At 49.8% G+C, this 27,428-nt stretch overlaps 1 protein-coding gene across 1 annotated transcript in view; it reads left to right on the top strand.

The window, feature by feature from the left end:
* Window positions 1-27,428, top strand: part of LOC137361887 (calpain-2 catalytic subunit-like) — a gene marked incomplete at its 3' end in the record, with an annotated part of 157,257 nt that overhangs the window by 40,004 nt on the left and 89,825 nt on the right. Inside the window, 1 exon segment of the mRNA XM_068026486.1 lies at window positions 16,258-16,327. Within this exon segment, the coding sequence (XP_067882587.1) occupies window positions 16,258-16,327 (70 nt within the window).

Below are 27,428 nucleotides of genomic sequence, written 5' to 3'. Positions count from 1 at the left end.
CCTCCACCACTCTCCCTCTAACCTCCCTCAGCACGTCCGCCTGTCTCCCTCTAACCTCCCTCAGCACGTCCGCCTGTCTCCCTCTAACCTCCCTCAGCACGTCCGCCTGTCTCCCTCTAACCTCCGTCAGCACGTCCGCCTGTCTCCCTCTAACCTCCCTCAGCACGTCCGCCTGTCTCCCTCTAACCTCCCTCAGCACGTCCGCCAGTCTCCCTCTAATCTCCCTCAACACCTCCACCACTCTCCCTCTAATCTCCCTCAGCACCTCCACCACTCTCCCTCTAACCTCCCTCAGCACCTCCACCACTCTCCCTCTAACCTCCCTCTGCACCTCCGCCATTCTTCCTCTAACCTCCCCAGCACCTCCACCACTCTCCCTCAACCTCCCTCTGCACCTCCACCACTCTCCCTCTAACCTCCCTCAGCACCTCCACCACTCTCCCTCTAACCTCCCTCAGCACGTCCGCCAGTCTCCCTCTAACCTCCCTCAGCACCTCCACCACACTCCCTCTAACCTCCCTCAGCACGTCTGCCACTCTCCCTCTAACCTCCCTCAGCACCTCCACCACTCTCCCTCTAACCTCCCTCAGCACCTCCACCACTCTCCCTCTAACCTCCCTCAGCACCTCCACCACTCTCCCTCTAACCTCCCTCAGCACCTCCACCACTCTCCCTCTCACCTCCCTCAGCACCTCCACCACTCTCCCTCTCACCTCCCTCAGCACCTCCACCACTCTCCCTCTAACCTCCCTCAGCACCTCCACCACTCTCCCTCTATCCTCCCTCAGCACGTCCGCCAGTCTCCCTCTAATCTCCCTCAACACCTCCACCACTCTCCCTCTAACCTCCCTCAGCACCTTCACCACTCTCCCTCTAACCTCCCTCAGCACCTCCACCACTCTCCCTCAACCTCCCTCAGCACCTCCACCACTCTCCCTCTAACCTCCCTCAGCACCTCCACCACTCTCCCTCTAACCTCCCTCTGCACCTCCGCCATTCTTCCTCTAATCTCCCTCAGCACCTCCACCACTCTCCCTCTAACCTCCCTCAGCACCTCCACCACTCTCCCTCTAACCTCCCTCAGCACCTCCACCACTCTCCCTCTAATCTCCCTCAGCACCTCCACCACTCTCCCTCTAATCTCCCTCAGCACCTCCACCACTCTCCCTCTAATCTCCCTCAGCACCTCCACCACTCTCCCTCTAATCTCCCTCAGCACCTCCACCACTCTCCCTCTAATCTCCCTCAGCACCTCCACCACTCTCCCTCTAATCTCCCTCAGCACCTCCACCACTCTCCCTCTAATCTCCCTCAGCACCTCCACCACTCTCCCTCTAATCTCCCTCAGCACCTCCACCACTCTCCCTCTAATCTCCCTCAGCACCTCCACCACTCTCCCTCTAACCTCCCTCAGCACGTCCACCACTCTCCCTCTAACCTCCACCACTCTCCCTCTAACCTCCCTCAGCACGTCCGCCAGTCTCCCTCTAATCTCCCTCAACCCCTCCACCACTCTCCCTCTAACCTCCCTCAGCACCTCCACCACTCTCCCTCTAACCTCCCTCAGCACCTCCACCACTCTCCCTCTAACCTCCCTCAGCACCTCCACCACTCTCCCTCTAATCTCCCTCAGCACCTCCACCACTCTCCCTCTGACCTCCCTCAGCACCTCCACCACTCTCCCTCTAACCTCCCTCAGCACCTCCACCACTCTCCCTCTAACCTCCCTCAGCACCTCCACCACTCTCCCTCTAACCTCCCTCAGCACCTCCACCACTCTCCCTCTAATCTCCCTCAGCACCTCCACCACTCTCCCTCTAACCTCCCTCAACACCTCCACCACTCTCCCTCTAACCTCCCTCAGCACCTCCACCACTCTCCCTCTAACCTCCCTCAGCACCTCCACCACTCTCCCTCTAACCTCCCTCAGCACCTCCACCACTCTCCCTCAAATCTCCCTCAGCACCTCCACCACTCTCCCTCTAACCTCCCTCAGCACCTCCACCACTCTCCCTCTAACCTCCCTCAGCACCTCCACCACTCTCCCTCTAACCTCCCTCAGCACCTCCACCACTCTCCCTCTAACCTCCCTCAGCACCTCCACCACTCTCCCTCTAACCTCCCTCAGCACCTCCACCACTCTCCCTCTAACCTCCCTCAGCACCTCCACCACTCTCCCTCTAACCTCCCTCAGCACCTCCACCACTCTCCCTCTAACCTCCCTCAGCACGTCCGCCAGTCTCCCTCTAACCTCCCTCAGCACCTCCACCACTCTCCCTCTAACCTCCCTCAGCACGTCCGCCTGTCTCCCTCTAACCTCCCTCAGCACGTCCGCCTGTCTCCCTCTAACCTCCCTCAGCACGTCCGCCTGTCTCCCTCTAACCTCCCTCAGCACGTCCGCCAGTCTCCCTCTAATCTCCCTCAACACCTCCTCCACTCTCCCTCTAATCTCCCTCAGCACCTCCACCACTCTCCCTCTAACCTCCCTCAGCACCTCCACCACTCTCCCTCTAACCTCCCTCAGCACTTCCACCACTCTCCCTCTAACCTCCCTCAGCACCTCCACCATTCTCCCTCTAACCTCCGCCAGTCTCCCTCTAACCTCCCTCAGCACCTCCATCACTCTCCCTCTAACCTGCCTCAGCACCTCCACCACTCTCCCTCTAATCTCCCTCAACACCTCCACCACTCCCCCTCTACTCTCCCTCAACACCTCCACCACTCTCCCTCTAACCTCCGCCAGTCTCCCTCTAACCTCCCTCAGCACCTCCACCACTCTCCCTCTAACCTCCCTCAGCACCTCCACCACTCTCCCTCTAACCTCCCTCAGCACCTCCACCACTCTCCCTCTAACCTCCCTCTGCACCTCCGCCATTCTTCCTCTAACCTCCCTAGCACCTCCACCACTCTCCCTCAACCTCCCTCTGCACCTCCACCACTCTCCCTCTAACCTCCCTCAGCACCTCCACCACTCTCCCTCTAACCTCCCTCAGCACGTCCGCCAGTCTCCCTCAACCTCCCTCAGCACCTCCACCACTCTCCCTCTAACCTCCCTCAGCACCTCCACCACTCTCCCTCTAACCTCCCTCTGCACCTCCGCCATTCTTCCTCTAACCTCCCTCAACACCTCCACCACTCTCCCTCTAACCTCCCTCAGCACCTCCACCACTCTCCCTCTAATCTCCCTCAGCACCTCCACCACTCTCCCTCTAACCTCCCTCAGCACCTCCACCACTCTCCCTCTAACCTCCCTCAGCACTTCCACCACTCTCCCTCTAACCTCCCTCAGCACCTCCACCATTCTCCCTCTAACCTCCGCCAGTCTCCCTCTAACCTCCCTCAGCACCTCCATCACTCTCCCTCTAACCTGCCTCAGCACCTCCACCACTCTCCCTCTAATCTCCCTCAACACCTCCACCACTCCCCCTCTAATCTCCCTCAACACCTCCACCACTCTCCCTCTAACCTCCGCCAGTCTCCCTCTAACCTCCCTCAGCACCTCCACCACTCTCCCTCTAACCTCCCTCAGCACCTCCACCACTCTCCCTCTAACCTCCCTCTGCACCTCCGCCATTCTTCCTCTAACCTCCCTAGCACCTCCACCACTCTCCCTCAACCTCCCTCTGCACCTCCACCACTCTCCCTCTAACCTCCCTCAGCACCTCCACCACTCTCCCTCTAACCTCCCTCAGCACGTCCGCCAGTCTCCCTCAACCTCCCTCAGCACCTCCACCACTCTCCCTCTAACCTCCCTCAGCACCTCCACCACTCTCCCTCTAACCTCCCTCTGCACCTCCGCCATTCTTCCTCTAACCTCCCTCAACACCTCCACCACTCTCCCTCTAACCTCCCTCAGCACCTCCACCACTCTCCCTCTAATCTCCCTCAGCACCTCCACCACTCTCCCTCTAACCTCCCTCAGCACCTCCACCACTCTCCCTCTAACCTCCCTCAGCACCTCCACCACTCTCCCTCTAACCTCCCTCAGCACCTCCACCACTCTCCCTCTAACCTCCCTCGGCACCTCCACCACTCTCCCTCTAACCTCCCTCGGCACCTCCACCACTCTCCCTCTAACCTCCCTCGGCACCTCCACCACTCTCCCTCTAACCTCCCTCGGCACCTCCACCACTCTCCCTCTAACCTCCCTCGGCACCTCCACCACTCTCGCTCTCACCTCCCTCAGCACCTCCACCACTCTCCCTCTCACCTCCCTCAGCACCTCCACCACTCTCCCTCTAACCTCCCTCAGCACCTCCACCACTCTCTCTCTAACCTCCCTCTGCACATCCACCACTCTCTCTCTAACCTCCCTCTGCACATCCTCCATTCACCCTCTAACCTCCCTCAGCACCTCCGCCAGTCTCCCTCAACCTCCCTCAGCACCTCCACCACTCTCCCTCTAACCTCCTTCAGCACCTCCACCACTCTCCCTCTAACCTCCCTCAGCACCTCCACCACTCTCTCTCTAACCTCCCTCTGCACATCCTCCATTCACCCTCTAACCTCCCTCAGCACCTCCACCGCTCTCCCTTTAACCTGCCTCAGCACCTCCACCACTCTCCCTCTAACCTCCCTCAGCACCTCCACCACTCACTCTCTAACCTCCCTCAGCACCTCCACCACTCTCCCTCAACCTCCCTCAGCACCTCCACCACTCTCCCTCTAACCTCCCTCAGCACCTTCACCACTCTCCCTCTAACCTCCCTCTGCACCTCCGCCAGTCTCCCTCTAATCTCCCTCAGCACCTCCACCACTCTCCCTCTAACCTCCCTCTGCACCTCCACTACTCTCCCTCTAACCTCCTTCAGCACCTCCACCACTCTCCCTCTAACCTCCCTCAGCACCTCCACCACTCTCTCTCTAACCTCCCTCTGCACATCCTCCATTCACCCTCTAACCTCCCTCAGCACCTCCACCGCTCTCCCTTTAACCTGCCTCAGCACCTCCACCACTCTCCCTCTAACCTCCCTCAGCACCTCCACCACTCACTCTCTAACCTCCCTCAGCACCTCCACCACTCTCCCTCAACCTCCCTCAGCACCTCCACCACTCTCCCTCTAACCTCCCTCAGCACCTCCACCACTCTCCCTCAACCTCCCTCAGCACCTTCACCACTCTCCCTCTAACCTCCCTCTGCACCTCCGCCAGTCTCCCTCTAATCTCCCTCAGCACCTCCACCACTCTCCCTCTAACCTCCCTCAGCACCTTCACCACTCTCCCTCTAACCTCCCTCTGCACCTCCGCCAGTCTCCCTCTAATCTCCCTCAGCACCTCCACCACTCTCCCTCTAACCTCCCTCTGCACCTCCACTACTCTCCCTCTAACCTCCCTCAGCACGTCCGCCAGTCCCTGCACCTTTAAAATTGTTCTCAGAATCCATCTTTTTGGCCGTGTCCAGGTGATCCTGGACTGGTCTCTTCCCTTCTTGACTCACATCCCTTTTTCCTGTCAACTTCCATTTGTGAAATCGCTTGGGATGTTTCTCGTTCTGTTTGAGGCATTTATGAATATGTGACTCACATTATTGTGTTGTATCTCTGAACAAATCAACTGAACATTCTGCAGCAAGACCGAATCCCTTTAAGTAGTGATACTATTGTCCAGACATTTATACTAAATGTAAATGATGGATTATTTTAATGGAGTGGGAAATAACCTGCAGATTTTCTGAATATGTGTTACTGAGAGTTCGATTCTTTTTAAAAACCCTGTTAATGTCTTAGCTAAATGGGTGAAATTTTCAGCCGAAATCTCCTGCCACTCACCATATGTTAGCAGGAGGTGTCGATCCTGGCTAGCTCTGTCTACCGACGACATAGGTAGAAAGAGGGATGTGGTCCTGCAGTCGGAATTTAGGGAACTAGGTAAGAAATTAGCAAGCATGACCTCAAAAGTTGTAATCTCCGGATTACTCCCAGTGCCACGTGTGAGTGAGTATAGAAATCGAAGGATAAGACAGATAAATGTGTGGCTGGAAAGATGGTGCAGGAGGGTGGGCTTCAGATTCCTGGGACATTGGGACCGGCTCTGGGGGAGATGGGATCTGTACAGGCCGGACAGGTTGCACCTGAACAGGGCCGGGACTGAGTTCCTTGTGGGACATTTTGCTCGTGCTGTTGGCGAGAGTTTAAACTAGTTTGGCAGGGGGATGGGGAGCTGAGGGTAGACTCAGCTGGGACAAAAATCAGAAATGAAAATGGAAGGTGGAAAATTAATGGATGAGTCTGGAAGACAGAGGAAACAAAGGTTCAAAAATAAATAAAAGAGTTTGGCAGTGCTCAAGGTCTATTTTAATACAAGGAGAAAAGCTAATAAAGCAGATGAGCTGAGGGCACAGATAGACATGTGACAGTATGATATAGTTATTACAGAAACATGGCTTAAGGAGGGACAGGAATGGCAGCTCAACGTTCCTGGTTACAGGGTTTTCAGACATGATAGGGAGGGGGATAAGAAAGGAGGGGGAGTGCAATTTTGTCAAGTTTTAACCTAATTATGCAAAAGGACAGAGATAGAACAGGAGTTAGAGTTCTCAATTGGGGCAAGGCCAATTTTACTAAACTGCGGAGTGATTTAGTGAAAGTGGACTGGAAACAGTGACTTGAATCATAAAATTAAAGAATCATAGAAGGTTTAAGGCACAGAAAGAGGCCACTTGGCCCATCGTGTCTGTGCCGGCTGAAAAACAATCCACTATTCTCATCCCACCTTCCAGCATTTGGTCCGTAGCCCTGCAGATTACAGCACTTGAGGTTCATATCCAGACTCCTTTTGAATGAGTTGAGGGTTTCTGCCTCAACTACCCTTTCAAACGGAGTTCCAGACCATCACCACCCTCTGGGTGAAAAGGTTTTTCCTCATCTCCCTCTAATCTTTCTACCAATCACTTTAAATCCATGCCCCCTCATCACTGACCTCTCTGCTAAGGTGAATTGACCCTTCACCTCCACTCTATCCAGGCCCCTCACAATTTTGTACATTTCAATCAAATCTCCCCTCAGCCTTCTCTGTTCCAAGGAGAACAACCCCAGCCTATCCAATCTTTCCTCATAGCTGCATTTTTCCAGTCCTGGCAACATCCTCGTAAATCTCCTCTGTACCCTCTCCAGTGTAATTACATCCTTTCTGTAATGAGGTGACCAGAACTGCACACAGTACTCAAGTTGTGGCCTAACCAATGAGTTATACTCTTCTTTGGCCTCCTGATCTCGAGAGACAATGGATACGCGCCTGGAGGTGGTCAGTGGTGTGTGAAGCAGCGCCTGGAGTGGCTATAAAGGCCAATTCTAGAGTGACAGCCTCTTCCACAGGTGCTGCAGAGAAATTTGTTTGTCGGGGCTGTTACACAGTTGGCTCTCCCCTTGCGCCTCTGTCTTTTTTCCTGCCAACTACTAAGTCTCTTCGACTCGCCACACTTTAGCCCCGTCTTTATGACTGCCCGCCAGCTCTGGCGAACGCTGGCAACTGACTCCCACGACTTGTGATCAATGTCACAGGACTTCATGTTGCGTTTGCAGACGTCTTTAAAGCTGAGACATGGACGGCCTGTGGGTCTGATACCAGTGACGAGCTCGCTGTACAATGTGTCCTTGGGGATCCTGCCATCTTCCATGCGGCTCACATGGCCAAGCCATCTCAAGTGCCGCTGACTCAGTAGTGTATATAAGCTGGGGATGTTGGCCGCCTCGAGGACTTCTGTGTTGGAGATACAATCCTGCCACCTGATGCCAAGTATTCTCCGGAGGCAGCGAAGATGGAATGAATTGAGACGTCGCTCTTGGCTGACATACATTGTCCAGGCCTCGCTGCCGTAGAGCAAGGTACTGAGGACACAGACTTGATACACTCGGACTTTTGTGTTCCGTGTCAGTGCGCCATTTTCCCACACTCTCTTGGCCAGTCTGGACATAGCAGTGGAAGCCTTTCCCATGCGCTTGTTGATTTCTGCATCTAGAGACAGGTTACTGGTGATAGTTGAGCCTAGGTAGGTGAACTCTTGAACCACTTCCAGAGCGTGGTCGCCAATATTGATGGATGGAGCATTTCTGACGTCCTGTCCCATGATGTTCGTTTTCTTGAGGCTGATGATTAGGCCAAATTCATTGCAGGCAGACGCAAACCTGTCGATGAGACTCTGCAGGCACTCTTCAGTGTGAGATGTTAAAGCAGCATCGTCAGCAAAGAGGAGTTCCCTGATGAGGACTTTCTGTACTTTGGACTTTGCTCTTAGACGGGCAAGGTTGAACAACCTGCCACCTGATCTTGTGTGGAGGAAAATTCCTTCTTCAGAGGACTTGAACGCATGTGAAAGCAGCAGGGAGAAGAAAATCCCAAAAAGTGTGGGTGCGAGAACACAGCCCTGTTTCACGCCACTCAGGATAGGAAAGGGGTCTGATGAGGAGCCATCATGTTGAATTGTGCCTTTCATATTGTCATGGAATGAGGTGATGATACTCAGTAGCTTTGGTGGACATCCAATCTTTTCTAGTAGTCTGAAGAGACCACGTCTGCTGACGAGGTCAAAGGTTTTGGTGAGATCAATGAAAGCAATGTAGAGGGGCATCTGTTGTTCACGGCATTTCTCCTGTATCTGACAAAGGGAGAACAGCATGTCAACGGTCGGTCTCTCTGCACGAAAGCCACACTGTGCCTCAGGGTAGACACGCTCGGCCAGCTTCTGGAGCCTGTTTAAAGCAACTCGAGCACACAGTACTCAAGTTGTGGCCAAACCAATGAGTTATACAGTTGCAGCATAACCTCCCTGCTCTTGTATTCTGTACCTCAGTTAATAAAGGAAAGGATTCCATATGCCTTCTTAACCACCTTATCGACCTGTCCTGCTACCTTCAGGGATCTGTGGACATTCACTCCAAGGTCCCTCACTTCCTCTACACTTCTCAGTATTTTCCCATTAATCGTGTATTCCTTTGCCTTGTTTGACTTCCTCAAATGCATCACCTCACACTTCTCCGGGTTGAATTCCATTTGCCACTTTTCTGCCCATCTGACCAGACCATCAATATCTTCCTGCAGCCTTCAACTATCCTCCTCGCTATCTACCACACGGCCAAGCTTTGTGTTGTCTGCAAATTTCTTGATCATTCCCCCTACATTTACGTCTAAATAGTTAAATGCTACAAAGAGCAGGGGACCCAGTACTGAGCCCTGTGGAACACCACTGGAAACAGCCCTCCAGTCGCTAAAACACCCGTCAACAATTACCCTTTGTTTCCTAACACTGAGCCAATTTTGTATCCACCTTGCTGCATTTCCCTGGATCCCATGGGATTTTATTTTTTTAACCAGTCTGCCATGTGGGACCTTGTCAAAAGCTTTGCTAAAATCCATGTAGACCACATCAACTCCACTACCCTCATCTATCTTCCTTGTTACTTCTTCAAAAAATTCAATCAAGTTGGTCAAACAAGATCTTCCCTTAACAAATCCATGCTGACTATCCTTGATTAACCTCTGCCTTTCTAAGTAACGGTTTATTCTGTCTCTCAGAATAGATTCCAATAATTTGCCCACTACTGAGGTTAGACTGACTGGCCTGTAATTATTCAGTCTATCCTTCGCTCGCTTTTTAAACAGAGATACAACGTTAGCAATTCTCCAATCCTCTGACACCACACCTGTATCCAGTGAGGACTGGAAAATGATGGTCAGACCTTCTGCTATTTCCTCTCTTGCTTCTTTTAACAGTCTCGGGTACATTTCATCCAGCCCTGGTGATTTATCAACTTTCAAGGATGCTAAACCCATTAATACTTCCTCTCTCCCTATGTTTATCACATCCAATACTTCACATTCTTCCTCCTTAAATACAATATCTGCATCGTCCCCCTCTTTTGTGAAGACAGATGCAAAGTATTCATTAAGAACCATACATATATCTTCCACTCCTACACATAGGTTACCTTTTTGATCTTTTATGGGCCCTACTCTCTCCTTAGTTATCCTCTTACTCTTAATGTATTGATAAAACATCTTTGGGTTCACCTTGATTTTGCTTGCCAATATTCTTTCATGCCCTCTCTTTGCTTTCCTAATTTCCTTTTTGATTTCACCCCTCCACTTTCTATACTCCTCTCGGCTTTCTGTAGTATTGAGTTCTCGGTGTCGGACATAAGCTTTCCTTTTCTGCCTTATCTTACCCTGTAAGCTCCTTGACATCCATGGGGCTCTAGATTTGTCCGTCTCACCCTTTTTCTTTGTGTAAACGTGTCTACCCTGAACCCCTTGAATCTTCCCTATGGGCAGCACAGTGGCGCAGTAGTTAGCACCGCAGCCTCACAGCTCCAGTGACCCGGGTTCGATTCCGGGTACTGCCTGTTTGGAATTTGCAAGTTCTCCCTGTGTCTGTGTGGGTTTTCGCCGGGTGCTCCAGTTTCTTCCCACAGCCAAAAGACTTGCAGGTTGATAGGTAAATTGGCCATTATAAATTGCCCCTAGTATAGGTAGGTGGTAGGGGGAAGGTGGGGATGTGGTAGGAATATTGGATTAATGTAGGATTAATATAAATGGGTGGTTGATGGTCGGCACAGACTCGGTGGGCCGAAGGGCCTGTTTCAGTGCTGTATCTCTAAATAAATAAATAAATGCCTCCCACTGCCCTGACACTGATTTACCTTCAAGTAACTGTTTCCCGTCCACTTTCACTAAATCACTCCTCAGTTTAGTAAATTGGCCTTGCCCCAATTGAAAACTCTAACTCCTGTTCTATCTCTGTCCTTTTCTATAATTATGTTAAAACTGACTGAATTATGATCACTATCACCAAAATGCTCTCCCACTGCCACTCCTTCCACCTGCCCATCTTCATTTCCTAAAACTAAGTCTAAAACTGCACCCTCTCTTGTTGGACTTGTTACATACTGGGGAAAAAAGTTCTCCTGAATGAACCTCAAGAATTCTGTTCCCTCAATTCCTTTCATACTAAAACTATCCCAGTTAATATTGGGGTAATTAAAATCCCCGACTATTACTGCCCTATTGTTCTTGCACTTCTCAGAGATTTGCCTACATATCTGCTCTTCTATCTCCCTCTGTTTGGGGGTCTGTAGTAAACTCCCAGCAGTGTGATTGCCCCTTTTTTGTTCCTTAGCTCAATCCATATGGCCTAATTTGATGAACCTTCCAACATATCATCCCTCCTCACAGCTGTAATAGTTTCCTTGACCAACATTGCCACTCCCCCTCCTTTCTTATCCCCCTCCCTATCGTGTCTGAAAACCCTGTAACCAGGAACGTTGAGCTGCCATTCCTGTCCCTCCTTAAGCCATGTTTCTGTAATAACTATATCATACTGCCACGTGTCTATCTGTGCCCTCAGCTCATCTGCTTTATTAGCTTTTCTCCTTGTATTAAAATAGACCTTGAGCACTGCCAAACTCTTTTATTTATTTTTGAACCTTTGTTTCCTCTGTCTTCCAGACTCATCCATTAATTTTCCACCTTCCATTTTCATTTCTGATTTTTGTCCCAGCTGAGTCTACCCTCAGCTCCCCATCCCCCTGCCAAACTAGTTTAAACTCTCGCCAACAGCACGAGCAAAATGTCCCACAAGGAACTCAGTCCCGGCCCTGTTCAGGTGCCGACTAACAAAGGTTCTATACAATTGAAACAAGACTTCACTACTCCTGTACTCAAATCCTCTTGTGATAAAGGCTAACATACCATTAGCCTTCTTAATTGCTTGCTGCACCTGCATGTTCGTTTTCAGTGACTTATTGACAAGGATACCCAGGTCCCTTTGTATATCTACACTTTCTAATCTCTTACCATTTAAGAAATACTCTGCACATCTGTTCCTCCTACCAAAGTGAATAACCTCACATTTTCCACATTATATTCCATCTGCCACGTTCTTGCCCATTCACTAAGTCTGTCCAAATCCCCTTGAAGCCACTTTGCATCTTCCTCACAACACACATTCCCACCGAGTTTTGTGTTATCCGCGAACTTGGAAATATTACGTTTGGTCCCCACATCTAAATCATTGATATATATTGTGAACAGCTGGGGCCCAAGTACTGATCCCTGCGGTACCCCACTAGTCACAGCCTGCCAACACGAGAATGACCCCTTTATTCCTACTCTCTGTTTTCTGCCTGTTAACCAATCCTTAATCCATACCAGTATATTACCTCCTATCCCATGTGCTTTAATTTTGCTCACTAACCTCCTCTGGGGGACTTTATCAAAAACCTTCTGAAAATCCAAGTATACCATGTCCACTGACTCCCCTTTATCAATTCTGTTAGTAACATCCTCAAAAAACTCCAACAGGTTTGTCAAACATGATTTCCCATTCATAAATCCATGTTGACTATACCCAATCAGATCATTATTATCCAAGTGTCCATTTATCACATCCTTTAGAATAAATTCTAGTATTTTCCCAATGACTGATGTAAGACTAACAGGTCTGTAATTCCCTGTTTTCTCTCTCCCTCCCTTTTTAAATAGTGGGATGACATTTGCTACTTTCCAATCTGCAGGAACTGCTCCAGAATCTATAGAATTTTGGAAGATGATCACCAATACATCCGCTATCTCCATAGCTACCTCTTTCAACACTCTGGGATGTAGAATATCAGGTCCTGGGGATTTATCAACCTTCAGTCCCATTAATTTCTCCAATACAACCTTCTTACTAATACTAATTTCCTTCAATTCCTCATTCCCCGAATTCCTTGGATCTCTTATTCTGGGAGATTTCTTGTATCTTCCTCAGTGAAGACAGACACATATATAAGGAGAAAGAGGGTAACTAGAGAAAGGATTGGCCCACTCAAGGACAAAGGAGGAAAGTTATGCGTGGAGTCAGAGAAAATGGGTGAGATTCTAAACGAGTACTTTGCATCGGTATTCACCGAGGAGAGGGACATGACGGATGTTGAGGTTAGGAACAGATGTTTGATTACTCTAGGTCAAGTCGGCATAAGGAGGGAGGAAGTGTTGGGTATTCTAAAGGGCATTAAGGTGGACAAGTCCCCAGGTCCGGATGGGATCTATCCCAGGTTACTGAGGGAAGCGAGAGAGGAAATAGCTGGGGCCTTAACAGATATCTTTGCAGCATCCTTAAACACGGGTGAGGTCCCGGAGGACTGGAGAATTGCTAATGTTGTCCCCTTGTTTAAGAAGGGTAGCAGGGATAATCCAGGTAATTATAGACCGGTGAGCCTGACATCAGTCGTAGGGAAGCTGCTGGAGAAGATACTGAGGGATAGGATCTATTCCCATTTGGAAGAAAATGGGCTCATCAGTGATAGGCAACATGGTTTTGTGCAGGGAAGGTCATGTCTTACCAACTTAATAGAATTCTTTGAGGAAGTGACAAAGTTGATTGATGAGGGAAGGGCTGTCGATGTCATATACATGGACTTCAGTAAGGCGTTTGATAAGGTTCCCCATGGCAGGCTGATGGAGAAAGTGAAGGCGCTTGGGGTCCAAGGTGTACTAGCTAGATGGATAAAGAACTGGCTGGGCAACAGGAGACAGAGAGTCGCAGTAGAAGGGAGTTTCTCAAAATGGAGACGTGTGACCAGTGGTGTTCCACAGGGATCCGTGCTGGGACCACTGTTGTTTGTGATATACATTAATGATTTGGAGGAAAGTATAGGTGGACTGATTAGCAAATTTGCAGACGACACTAAGATTGGTGGAGTAGCAGATAGTGAAGGGGACTGTCAGAGAATACAGCAGAATATAGATAGATTGGAGAGTTGGGCAGAGAAATGGCAGATGGAGTTCAATCAGGGCAAATGCGAGGTGATGCATTTTGGAAGATCCAATTCAAGAGTGAACTATACAGTAAATGGAAAAGTCCTGGGGAAAATTGATGTCCAGAGAGATTTGGGTGTTCAGGTCCATTGTTCCCTGAAGGTGGCAACGCAGGTAAATAGAGTGGTCAAGAAGGCATACGGCATGCTTTCCTTCATCGGACGGGGCATTGAGTACAAGAGTTGGCAGGTCATGTTACAGTTGTATAAGACTTTGGTTCGGCCACATTTGGAATACTGCGTGCAGTTCTGGTCGCCACATTATCAAAAGGATGTGGATGCTTTGGAGAGGGTGCAGAGGAGGTTCACCAGGATGTTGCCTGGTATGGAGGGCGCTAGCTATGAAGAGAAGTTGAGCAGATTAGGATTATTTTCATTAGAAAGACGGAGGTTGAGGGGGGACCTGATTGAGGTGTACAAAATCATGAGAGGTATAGACAGGGTGGATAGCAAGAGGCTTTTTCCCAGAGTGGGGGTTTCAATTACTAGAGGACACGAGTTCAAAGTGAAAGGGGAAAAGTTTAAAGGGGATATGCGTGGAAAGTTCTTTACGCAGAGGGTGGTGGGCACCTGGAACGCATTGCCAGCGAAGGTGGTAGATGCGGGCACGATGGAGTCTTTTAAGATGTATCTAGACAGATACATGAATGGGCAGGAAGAAAAGAGATACAGAACCTTAGAAAATAGGCGACATGTTTAGAGAGAGGATCTGGATCGGCGCAGGCTTGGAGGGCCGAAGGGCCTGTTCCTGTGCTGTAATTATCTTTGTTCTTTGTTCTTTGTTCTAATCATTTAGCTTCTCTGCCATTTCTCTATTCCCCATTATAAATTCTCCTGACTCTGTCTGTAATGGACCCACTTTTTTCTCAGCCAAACATTTCCTTTTTACACACCTGTAGAAGTTTTTACATTCCGATTTTATGGTTTTTGCTCGTTTACATTCATATTCTATTCTCCCTTTATCAGTTTGTTTGTCCTCCTTTGCTGTATTCTAAAATCTTCCCAATCCTCAGGTTTACTACTATTTCTGACAACTTTATAGTCCTTTTCTTTTAATCTTATTTCATCCTTAACTTCTTTTGTTATTCACAGTTGACTGCCTTTACTTTTTGGGTTTTTGTGCCTTGAAGGAATGTATAGTTTCTGTAAACTATATAATATTTCTTTAAAGACTATCTATTGTCTATGCACTGTCATACCTTTTAATGTATTTTCCCAATCCACCTCAGCCAATTTGCCCCTCATACCTTCATAATTTCCTTTGTTCAGATTTAACCCCCGGCTTCAGATTGAACTACCTCATTTTCAATCACAATGTAAAATTCTATCATATTATGGTCACTCAGCCCTAAAGGTTCTTTTGCAACAAGATTGTTAATTAGCCCTTCCTCATTACATAATACTAGATCTAAAATAGTCTGTTCTCTAGTCGGTTCCTCAGCCTACTGCTCAAGAAAACCATCCCTAACACACTGCAGAAACTCATCCTCCACAGCATTAGTGCTCATTAGGTTTACCCAGTCTATATGCAAATTGAAGTCACCCATGATTACTGTATTTCTGATTTTGTCCCAACTGAGTCTACCCTCAGGTCCCCATCCCCTGGCCAAACTCGTTTAAACTCTCCCCACCAGCACCAGCAAAACAGCTTGAGGGGCCGAATGGCCTACTCCTGCTCCGAATTCATGTATTCCTATGACGCACAGTGGCAGCAGTGTGTACCATCTACAAGATGCACAACAGCAACTCACCAAGGCTCCTTCGACAGCACCTTCCAAACCTGCTACCTCTACCAACTAGAAGGACAAGGGCAGCAAATACATGGGAACACAAGTTCCCCTCCAAGTCACACACCATCCTGACTTGGAACTATATCGCCGTTCCTTCACTGTCGCTGGGTCAAAATCCTGGAACTCCCTTCCTAACAGCACTGTGGGTGTACCTACCCCACATGGACTGCAGCCGTTCAAGAAGGCAGCTCACCACCACCTTCTCAAGGGCAGTTAGGGATGGGCAATAAATGCTGGCCTGGCCAGCAACGCCCACATCCCATGAACGAATGGAGAAAAAGCTGAAGGATGAGACTCCATACTTGTTAATTTCAGGTACCAGAAAGGGGTTTTTTGACAATAGTTACAATTATTGTATTATTAAAAGGTCTTTGGCCATGAATGGACAGGATTTCATGTTGTTGAGTTTACCAACTGTGTACCAGTGCACGATGTCCAACTGCTCACTGCAGATGATTGTGAGCTCGGAGGCAAATTGCGATTTACCACGTTCAATCTTGAGACTGCCCCCCCCTCGCCTGCAGCTGGTGTCTGATCTGAATATTAACATTGGCAAGGGGTATCTCACATCTCACTGTTCCTTTGGCAGGAAGTCCTGAGCTGTTATATTGAGCTAGATAACCAGTGGGTCTGGTTTCAATATCTCTGTAACCCTCTAACCTCTATCTTTCTTGCAGGAGTTAAGTTCGAATCCACAGTTTATAATTGAAGGAGCCACTCGTACTGACATCTGTCAGGGAGCCCTGGGTAAGTACAGAGGTCCTGACCCCTGGGCTGTAGAATCTCTGGGAGAATCCTCTGGTGAAGGCATCGTGATGCTATTTAACAGGCTAGAGGGGTCACACTGTCAGGGTGGGGGAGTGTGGGGTGAAACACAGTATCAAGGCAGAGGGATCGGGGAGACGGGGGTCGTGGGTCGTAGTGGAGGGGTCATAGAGTCACCTCCCTGAGGTGGTTTTGTTGCCTCAAACTCTTCCTGCTGTCGCTGTCTACCAGAAGTAGATACTCAGGATTTATCAGTGTTTTGTTTGGCATGATGCGCTTGGAGACCCCGCTTGAGACTCCTGGAGCTGCAATTAGAGACTGCACTGAGAGACCGGGAGCTGCAATTAGAGACTGCACTTAGTGACCAGGTGGTGCAATTAGAGACTGCACTTAGTGACCAGGTGGTGCAATTAGAGACTGCACTGAGTGACCAGGTGGTGCAATTAGAGACTGCACTGAGAGACCGGGAGCTGCAATTAGAGACTGCACTTAGTGACCAGGTGGTGCAATTAGAGACTGCACTTAGTGACCAGGTGCTGCAATTAGAGACTGCACTGAGAGACCGGGAGCTGCAATTAGAGACTGCACTTAGTGACCAGGTGCTGCAATTAGAGACTGCACTTAGTGACCAGGTGGTGCAATTAGAGACTGCACTGAGTGACCAGGTGGTGCAATTAGAGACTGCACTTAGTGACCAGGTGGTGCAATTAGAGACTGCACTGAGAGACCGGGTGGTGCAATTAGAGACTGCACTTAGTGACCAGGTGGTGCAATTAGAGACTGCACTGAGAGACCGGGAGCTGCAATTAGAGACTGCACTTAGTGACCAGGTGGTGCAATTAGAGACTGCACTGAGTGACCAGGTGGTGCAATTAGAGACTGCACTTAGAGACCAGGTGGTGCAATTAGAGACTGCACTGAGAGACCAGGTGGTGCAATTAGAGACTGCACTTAGTGACCAGGTGGTGCAATTAGAGACTGCACTGAGAGACCGGGTGGTGCAATTAGAGACTGCACTTAGTGACCAGGTGGTGCAATTAGAGACTGCACTTAGTGACCAGGTGGTGCAATTAGAGACTGCACTTAGTGACCAGGTGGTGCAATTAGAGACTGCACTGAGAGACCGGGTGGTGCAATTAGAGACTGCACTTAGTGACCAGGTGGTGCAATTAGAGACTGCACTGAGAGACCGGGAGCTGCAATTAGAGACTGCACTTAGTGACCAGGTGGTGCAATTAGAGACTGCACTGAGTGACCAGGTGGTGCAATTAGAGACTGCACTTAGAGACCAGGTGGTGCAATTAGAGACTGCACTGAGAGACCGGGTGGTGCAATTAGAGACTGCACTTAGTGACCAGGTGGTGCAATTAGAGACTGCACTGAGAGACCGGGAGCTGCAATTAGAGACTGCACTTAGTGACCAGGTGGTGCAATTAGAGACTGCACTTAGAGACCAGGTGGTGCAATTAGAGACTGCACTGAGTGACCAGGTGGTGCAATTAGAGACTGCACTTAGTGACCAGGTGGTGCAATTAGAGACTGCACTGAGTGACCAGGTGGTGCAATTAGAGACTGCACTTAGTGACCAGGTGGTGCAATTAGAGACTGCACTGAGAGACCGGGTGGTGCAATTAGAGACTGCACTTAGTGACCAGGTGGTGCAATTAGAGACTGCACTGAGAGACCGGGAGCTGCAATTAGAGACTGCACTTAGTGACCAGGTGGTGCAATTAGAGACTGCACTGAGAGACCGGGAGCTGCAATTAGAGACTGCACTTAGAGACCAGGTGGTGCAATTAGAGACTGCACTTAGTGACCAGGTGGTGCAATTAGAGACTGCACTGAGAGACCAGGTGGTGCAATTAGAGACTGCACTGAGTGACCAGGTGGTGCAATTAGAGACTGCACTGAGTGACCAGGTGGTGCAATTAGAGACTGCACTTAGAGACCAGGTGGTGCAATTAGAGACTGCACTGAGAGACCGGGTGGTGCAATTAGAGACTGCACTTAGTGACCAGGTGGTGCAATTAGAGACTGCACTGAGTGACCAGGTGGTGCAATTAGAGACTGCACTTAGAGACCAGGTGGTGCAATTAGAGACTGCACTGAGAGACCGGGTGGTGCAATTAGAGACTGCACTTAGTGACCAGGTGGTGCAATTAGAGACTGCACTGAGAGACCGGGAGCTGCAATTAGAGACTGCACTTAGTGACCAGGTGGTGCAATTAGAGACTGCACTTAGTGACCAGGTGGTGCAATTAGAGACTGCACTGAGAGACCGGGTGGTGCAATTAGAGACTGCACTTAGTGACCAGGTGGTGCAATTAGAGACTGCACTGAGAGACCGGGAGCTGCAATTAGAGACTGCACTTAGTGACCAGGTGGTGCAATTAGAGACTGCACTGAGTGACCAGGTGGTGCAATTAGAGACTGCACTTAGAGACCAGGTGGTGCAATTAGAGACTGCACTGAGAGACCGGGAGCTGCAATTAGAGACTGCACTTAGTGACCAGGTGGTGCAATTAGAGACTGCACTTAGAGACCGGGTGGTGCAATTAGAGACTGCACTTAGTGACCAGGTGCTGCAATTAGAGACTGCACTTAGTGACCAGGTGGTGCAATTAGAGACTGCACTTAGTGACCAGGTGCTGCAATTAGAGACTGCACTTAGTGACCGGGTGGTGCAATTAGAGACTGCACTGAGAGACCGGGAGCTGCAATTAGAGACTGCACTTAGTGACCAGGTGCTGCAATTAGAGACTGCACTGAGAGACCGGGAGCTGCAATTAGAGACTGCACTTAGTGACCAGGTGGTGCAATTAGAGACTGCACTTAGTGACCAGGTGGTGCAATTAGAGACTGCACTGAGAGACCAGGTGGTGCAATTAGAGACTGCACTTAGTGACCAGGTGGTGCAATTAGAGACTGCACTTAGTGACCAGGTGGTGCAATTAGAGACTGCACTTAGTGACCAGGTGGTGCAATTAGAGACTGCACTGAGAGACCGGGAGCTGCAATTAGAGACTGCACTTAGTGACCAGGTGGTGCAATTAGAGACTGCACTTAGTGACCAGGTGGTGCAATTAGAGACTGCACTTAGTGACCAGGTGGTGCAATTAGAGACTGCACTTAGAGACCAGGTGGTGCAATTAGAGACTGCACTTAGTGACCAGGTGGTGCAATTAGAGACTGCACTTAGTGACCAGGTGGTGCAATTAGAGACTGCACTTAGAGACCAGGTGGTGCAATTAGAGACTGCACTTAGAGACCAGGTGGTGCAATTAGAGACTGCACTGAGAGACCGGGAGCTGCAATTAGAGACTGCACTTAGAGACCAGGTGGTGCAATTAGAGACTGCACTTAGTGACCGGGTGGTGCAATTAGAGACTGCACTTAGTGACCGGGTGGTGCAATTAGAGACTGCACTTAGTGACCAGGTGGTGCAATTAGAGACTGCACTTAGTGACCGGGTGGTGCAATTAGAGACTGCACTTAGTGACCGGGTGGTGCAATTAGAGACTGCACTTAGTGACCGGGTGGTGCAATTAGAGACTGCACTTAGTGACCGGGTGGTGCAATTAGAGACTGCACTTAGTGACCGGGTGGTGCAATTAGAGACTGCACTTAGTGACCAGGTGGTGCAATTAGAGACTGCACTTAGTGACCGGGTGGTGCAATTAGAGACTGCACTTAGAGACCAGGTGGTGCAATTAGAGACTGCACTTAGTGACCGGGTGGTGCAATTAGAGACTGCACTTAGTGACCGGGTGGTGCAATTAGAGACTGCACTTAGTGACCAGGTGGTGCAATTAGAGACTGCACTTAGTGACCGGGTGGTGCAATTAGAGACTGCACTTAGAGACCAGGTGGTGCAATTAGAGACTGCACTTAGTGACCGGGTGGTGCAATTAGAGACTGCACTGAGAGACCAGGTGGTGCAATTAGAGACTGCACTTAGTGACCGGGTGGTGCAATTAGAGACTGCACTGAGAGACCAGGTGGTGCAATTAGAGACTGCACTTAGTGACCAGGTGGTGCAATTAGAGACTGCACTTAGAGACCAGGTGGTGCAATTAGAGACTGCACTTAGAGACCAGGTGGTGCAATTAGAGACTGCACTGAGAGACCAGGTGGTGCAATTAGAGACTGCACTGAGAGACCAGGTGGTGCAATTAGAGACTGCACTGAGAGACCAGGTGGTGCAATTAGAGACTGCACTGAGAGACCAGGTGGTGCAATTAGAGACTGCACTGAGAGACCAGGTGGTGCAATTAGAGACTGCACTGAGAGACCAGGTGGTGCAATTAGAGACTGCACTTAGAGACCGGGTGCTGCAATTAGAGACTGCACTTAGTGACCGGGTGGTGCAATTAGAGACTGCACTGAGAGACCAGGTGGTGCAATTAGAGACTGCACTTAGTGACCAGGTGGTGCAATTAGAGACTGCACTTAGAGACCAGGTGGTGCAATTAGAGACTGCACTGAGAGACCGGGTGGTGCAATTAGAGACTGCACTTAGTGACCAGGTGGTGCAATTAGAGACTGCACTTAGAGACCAGGTGGTGCAATTAGAGACTGCACTTAGAGACCAGGTGGTGCAATTAGAGACTGCACTGAGAGACCGGGAGCTGCAATTAGAGACTGCACTTAGTGACCAGGTGGTGCAATTAGAGACTGCACTTAGTGACCAGGTGGTGCAATTAGAGACTGCACTTAGTGACCAGGTGGTGCAATTAGAGACTGCACTTAGTGACCAGGTGGTGCAATTAGAGACTGCACTTAGTGACCAGGTGGTGCAATTAGAGACTGCACTTAGAGACCAGGTGGTGCAATTAGAGACTGCACTGAGAGACCGGGAGCTGCAATTAGAGACTGCACTTAGTGACCAGGTGGTGCAATTAGAGACTGCACTTAGTGACCGGGTGGTGCAATTAGAGACTGCACTTAGTGACCAGGTGGTGCAATTAGAGACTGCACTTAGTGACCAGGTGGTGCAATTAGAGACTGCACTGAGAGACCGGGAGCTGCAATTAGAGACTGCACTTAGAGACCAGGTGGTGCAATTAGAGACTGCACTGAGAGACCGGGTGGTGCAATTAGAGACTGCACTTAGAGACCAGGTGGTGCAATTAGAGACTGCACTTAGTGACCAGGTGGTGCAATTAGAGACTGCACTTAGAGACCAGGTGCTGCAATTAGAGACTGCACTTAGAGACCAGGTGGTGCAATTAGAGACTGCACTTAGAGACCAGGTGGTGCAATTAGAGACTGCACTTAGTGACCAGGTGGTGCAATTAGAGACTGCACTTAGAGACCAGGTGGTGCAATTAGAGACTGCACTTAGAGACCAGGTGGTGCAATTAGAGACTGCACTTAGAGACCAGGTGGTGCAATTAGAGACTGCACTTAGTGACCGGGTGGTGCAATTAGAGACTGCACTTAGTGACCGGGTGGTGCAATTAGAGACTGCACTTAGAGACCAGGTGGTGCAATTAGAGACTGCACTTAGAGACCAGGTGGTGCAATTAGAGACTGCACTTAGTGACCAGGTGGTGCAATTAGAGACTGCACTTAGAGACCAGGTGCTGCAATTAGAGACTGCACTGAGAGACCAGGTGGTGCAATTAGAGACTGCACTTAGAGACCAGGTGGTGCAATTAGAGACTGCACTTAGTGACCAGGTGGTGCAATTAGAGACTGCACTTAGTGACCGGGTGGTGCAATTAGAGACTGCACTTAGTGACCAGGTGGTGCAATTAGAGACTGCACTTAGTGACCGGGTGGTGCAATTAGAGACTGCACTTAGTGACCAGGTGGTGCAATTAGAGACTGCACTTAGTGACCAGGTGGTGCAATTAGAGACTGCACTGAGAGACCGGGAGCTGCAATTAGAGACTGCACTTAGAGACCAGGTGGTGCAATTAGAGACTGCACTGAGAGACCGGGTGGTGCAATTAGAGACTGCACTTAGAGACCAGGTGGTGCAATTAGAGACTGCACTTAGTGACCAGGTGGTGCAATTAGAGACTGCACTTAGAGACCAGGTGCTGCAATTAGAGACTGCACTTAGAGACCAGGTGGTGCAATTAGAGACTGCACTTAGAGACCAGGTGGTGCAATTAGAGACTGCACTTAGTGACCAGGTGGTGCAATTAGAGACTGCACTTAGAGACCAGGTGGTGCAATTAGAGACTGCACTTAGAGACCAGGTGGTGCAATTAGAGACTGCACTTAGAGACCAGGTGGTGCAATTAGAGACTGCACTTAGTGACCGGGTGGTGCAATTAGAGACTGCACTTAGTGACCGGGTGGTGCAATTAGAGACTGCACTTAGAGACCAGGTGGTGCAATTAGAGACTGCACTTAGAGACCAGGTGGTGCAATTAGAGACTGCACTTAGTGACCAGGTGGTGCAATTAGAGACTGCACTTAGAGACCAGGTGCTGCAATTAGAGACTGCACTGAGAGACCAGGTGGTGCAATTAGAGACTGCACTTAGAGACCAGGTGGTGCAATTAGAGACTGCACTTAGTGACCAGGTGGTGCAATTAGAGACTGCACTTAGAGACCAGGTGGTGCAATTAGAGGCTGCACTTAGAGACCAGGTGGTGCAATTAGAGACTGCACTTAGAGACCAGGTGGTGCAATTAGAGACTGCACTTAGTGACCGGGTGGTGCAATTAGAGACTGCACTTAGTGACCGGGTGGTGCAATTAGAGACTGCACTTAGTGACCAGGTGGTGCAATTAGAGACTGCACTTAGAGACCAGGTGGTGCAATTAGAGACTGCACTTAGAGACCAGGTGGTGCAATTAGAGACTGCACTTAGAGACCAGGTGGTGCAATTAGAGACTGCACTTAGTGACCAGGTGGTGCAATTAGAGACTGCACTTAGTGACCGGGTGGTGCAATTAGAGACTGCACTGAGAGACCGGGTGGTGCAATTAGAGACTGCACTTAGAGACCAGGTGGTGCAATTAGAGACTGCACTTAGAGACCAGGTGGTGCAATTAGAGACTGCACTTAGAGACCAGGTGGTGCAATTAGAGACTGCACTTAGTGACCAGGTGGTGCAATTAGAGACTGCACTTAGTGACCGGGTGGTGCAATTAGAGACTGCACTGAGAGACCGGGTGGTGCAATTAGAGACTGCACTTAGAGACCAGGTGGTGCAATTAGAGACTGCACTTAGTGACCAGGTGGTGCAATTAGAGACTGCACTTAGAGACCAGGTGCTGCAATTAGAGACTGCACTTAGAGACCAGGTGGTGCAATTAGAGACTGCACTTAGAGACCAGGTGGTGCAATTAGAGACTGCACTTAGTGACCAGGTGGTGCAATTAGAGACTGCACTTAGAGACCAGGTGGTGCAATTAGAGACTGCACTTAGAGACCAGGTGGTGCAATTAGAGACTGCACTTAGAGACCAGGTGGTGCAATTAGAGACTGCACTTAGTGACCGGGTGGTGCAATTAGAGACTGCACTTAGTGACCGGGTGGTGCAATTAGAGACTGCACTTAGAGACCAGGTGGTGCAATTAGAGACTGCACTTAGAGACCAGGTGGTGCAATTAGAGACTGCACTTAGTGACCAGGTGGTGCAATTAGAGACTGCACTTAGAGACCAGGTGCTGCAATTAGAGACTGCACTGAGAGACCAGGTGGTGCAATTAGAGACTGCACTTAGAGACCAGGTGGTGCAATTAGAGACTGCACTTAGTGACCAGGTGGTGCAATTAGAGACTGCACTTAGAGACCAGGTGGTGCAATTAGAGACTGCACTTAGAGACCAGGTGGTGCAATTAGAGACTGCACTTAGAGACCAGGTGGTGCAATTAGAGACTGCACTTAGTGACCGGGTGGTGCAATTAGAGACTGCACTTAGTGACCGGGTGGTGCAATTAGAGACTGCACTTAGTGACCAGGTGGTGCAATTAGAGACTGCACTTAGAGACCAGGTGGTGCAATTAGAGACTGCACTTAGAGACCAGGTGGTGCAATTAGAGACTGCACTTAGAGACCAGGTGGTGCAATTAGAGACTGCACTTAGTGACCGGGTGGTGCAATTAGAGACTGCACTTAGTGACCGGGTGGTGCAATTAGAGACTGCACTTAGAGACCAGGTGGTGCAATTAGAGACTGCACTTAGAGACCAGGTGGTGCAATTAGAGACTGCACTTAGTGACCAGGTGGTGCAATTAGAGACTGCACTTAGAGACCAGGTGCTGCAATTAGAGACTGCACTTAGAGACCAGGTGGTGCAATTAGAGACTGCACTTAGTGACCGGGTGGTGCAATTAGAGACTGCACTTAGAGACCAGGTGGTGCAATTAGAGACTGCACTTAGTGACCAGGTGGTGCAATTAGAGACTGCACTTAGTGACCAGGTGGTGCAATTAGAGACTGCACTGAGAGACCGGGAGCTGCAATTAGAGACTGCACTTAGAGACCAGGTGGTGCAATTAGAGACTGCACTTAGTGACCGGGTGGTGCAATTAGAGACTGCACTTAGAGACCAGGTGGTGCAATTAGAGACTGCACTTAGTGACCAGGTGGTGCAATTAGAGACTGCACTTAGTGACCAGGTGGTGCAATTAGAGACTGCACTGAGAGACCTGGAGCTGCAATTAGAGACTGCACTTAGAGACCAGGTGGTGCAATTAGAGACTGCACTTAGTGACCGGGTGGTGCAATTAGAGACTGCACTTAGTGACCAGGTGGTGCAATTAGAGACTGCACTTAGTGACCAGGTGCTGCAATTAGAGACTGCACTTAGAGACCAGGTGGTGCAATTAGAGACTGCACTTAGTGACCAGGTGGTGCAATTAGAGACTGCACTTAGTGACCAGGTGGTGCAATTAGAGACTGCACTTAGAGACCAGGTGGTGCAATTAGAGACTGCACTTAGAGACCAGGTGGTGCAATTAGAGACTGCACTGAGAGACCGGGTGGTGCAATTAGAGACTGCACTTAGTGACCAGGTGGTGCAATTAGAGACTGCACTGAGAGACCGGGTGGTGCAATTAGAGACTGCACTTAGTGACCAGGTGGTGCAATTAGAGACTGCACTTAGAGACCAGGTGGTGCAATTAGAGACTGCACTTAGTGACCAGGTGGTGCAATTAGAGACTGCACTTAGTGACCAGGTGGTGCAATTAGAGACTGCACTTAGAGACCAGGTGGTGCAATTAGAGACTGCACTTAGTGACCAGGTGGTGCAATTAGAGACTGCACTTAGTGACCAGGTGGTGCAATTAGAGACTGCACTTAGTGACCAGGTGGTGCAATTAGAGACTGCACTTAGTGACCAGGTGGTGCAATTAGAGACTGCACTTAGAGACCAGGTGGTGCAATTAGAGACTGCACTTAGTGACCAGGTGGTGCAATTAGAGACTGCACTTAGTGACCAGGTGGTGCAATTAGAGACTGCACTTAGAGACCAGGTGGTGCAATTAGAGACTGCACTTAGTGACCAGGTGGTGCAATTAGAGACTGCACTTAGAGACCGGGTGGTGCAATTAGAGACTGCACTGAGAGACCGGGTGGTGCAATTAGAGACTGCACTGAGAGACCAGGTGGTGCAATTAGAGACTGCACTTAGAGACCAGGTGGTGCAATTAGAGACTGCACTTAGAGACCAGGTGGTGCAATTAGAGACTGCACTTAGTGACCAGGTGGTGCAATTAGAGACTGCACTGAGAGACCGGGTGGTGCAATTAGAGACTGCACTTAGAGACCAGGTGCTGCAATTAGAGACTGCACTTAGTGACCAGGTGGTGCAATTAGAGACTGCACTTAGAGACCAGGTGCTGCAATTAGAGACTGCACTTAGAGACCAGGTGGTGCAATTAGAGACTGCACTTAGAGACCAGGTGGTGCAATTAGAGACTGCACTTAGTGACCAGGTGGTGCAATTAGAGACTGCACTTAGAGACCAGGTGCTGCAATTAGAGACTGCACTGAGTGACCAGGTGGTGCAATTAGAGACTGCACTTAGAGACCAGGTGCTGCAATTAGAGACTGCACTGAGTGACCAGGTGGTGCAATTAGAGACTGCACTGAGAGAGCAGGTGGTGCAATTAGAGACTGCACTTAGAGACCAGGTGGTGCAATTAGAGACTGCACTTAGTGACCAGGTGGTGCAATTAGAGACTGCACTTAGAGACCAGGTGGTGCAATTAGAGACTGCACTTAGTGACCAGGTGGTGCAATTAGAGACTGCACTTAGAGACCAGGTGCTGCAATTAGAGACTGCACTGAGAGACCAGGTGGTGCAATTAGAGACTGCACTGAGTGACCAGGTGGTGCAATTAGAGACTGCACTGAGAGAGCAGGTGGTGCAATTAGAGACTGCACTTAGAGACCAGGTGGTGCAATTAGAGACTGCACTTAGTGACCAGGTGGTGCAATTAGAGACTGCACTTAGAGACCAGGTGCTGCAATTAGAGACTGCACTTAGAGACCAGGTGGTGCAATTAGAGACTGCACTTAGAGACCAGGTGGTGCAATTAGAGACTGCACTTAGAGACCAGGTGGTGCAATTAGAGACTGCACTGAGAGACCAGGTGCTGCAATTAGAGACTGCACTGAGAGACCGGGTGGTGCAATTAGAGACTGCACTGAGAGACCAGGTGGTGCAATTAGAGACTGCACTGAGTGACCAGGTGGTGCAATTAGAGACTGCACTGAGAGACCGGGAGCTGCAATTAGAGACTGCACTTAGAGACCAGGTGGTGCAATTAGAGACTGCACTGAGAGACCAGGTGGTGCAATTAGAGACTGCACTTAGTGACCAGGTGGTGCAATTAGAGACTGCACTTAGAGACCAGGTGGTGCAATTAGAGACTGCACTTAGTGACCAGGTGGTGCAATTAGAGACTGCACTTAGTGACCAGGTGCTGCAATTAGAGACTGCACTTAGAGACCAGGTGGTGCAATTAGAGACTGCACTTAGAGACCAGGTGGTGCAATTAGAGACTGCACTGAGAGACCAGGTGGTGCAATTAGAGACTGCACTTAGTGACCAGGTGGTGCAATTAGAGACTGCACTTAGAGACCAGGTGGTGCAATTAGAGACTGCACT

This window comes from Heterodontus francisci, unplaced genomic scaffold (assembly GCF_036365525.1).
Source record: "Heterodontus francisci isolate sHetFra1 unplaced genomic scaffold, sHetFra1.hap1 HAP1_SCAFFOLD_916, whole genome shotgun sequence".
In the NCBI taxonomy this organism is placed as follows: Eukaryota; Metazoa; Chordata; class Chondrichthyes; order Heterodontiformes; family Heterodontidae; genus Heterodontus; species Heterodontus francisci.
The sequence above is the reverse complement of the archived record's forward strand: the minus strand, read 5'-3'. Positions and strand labels throughout refer to the sequence as shown.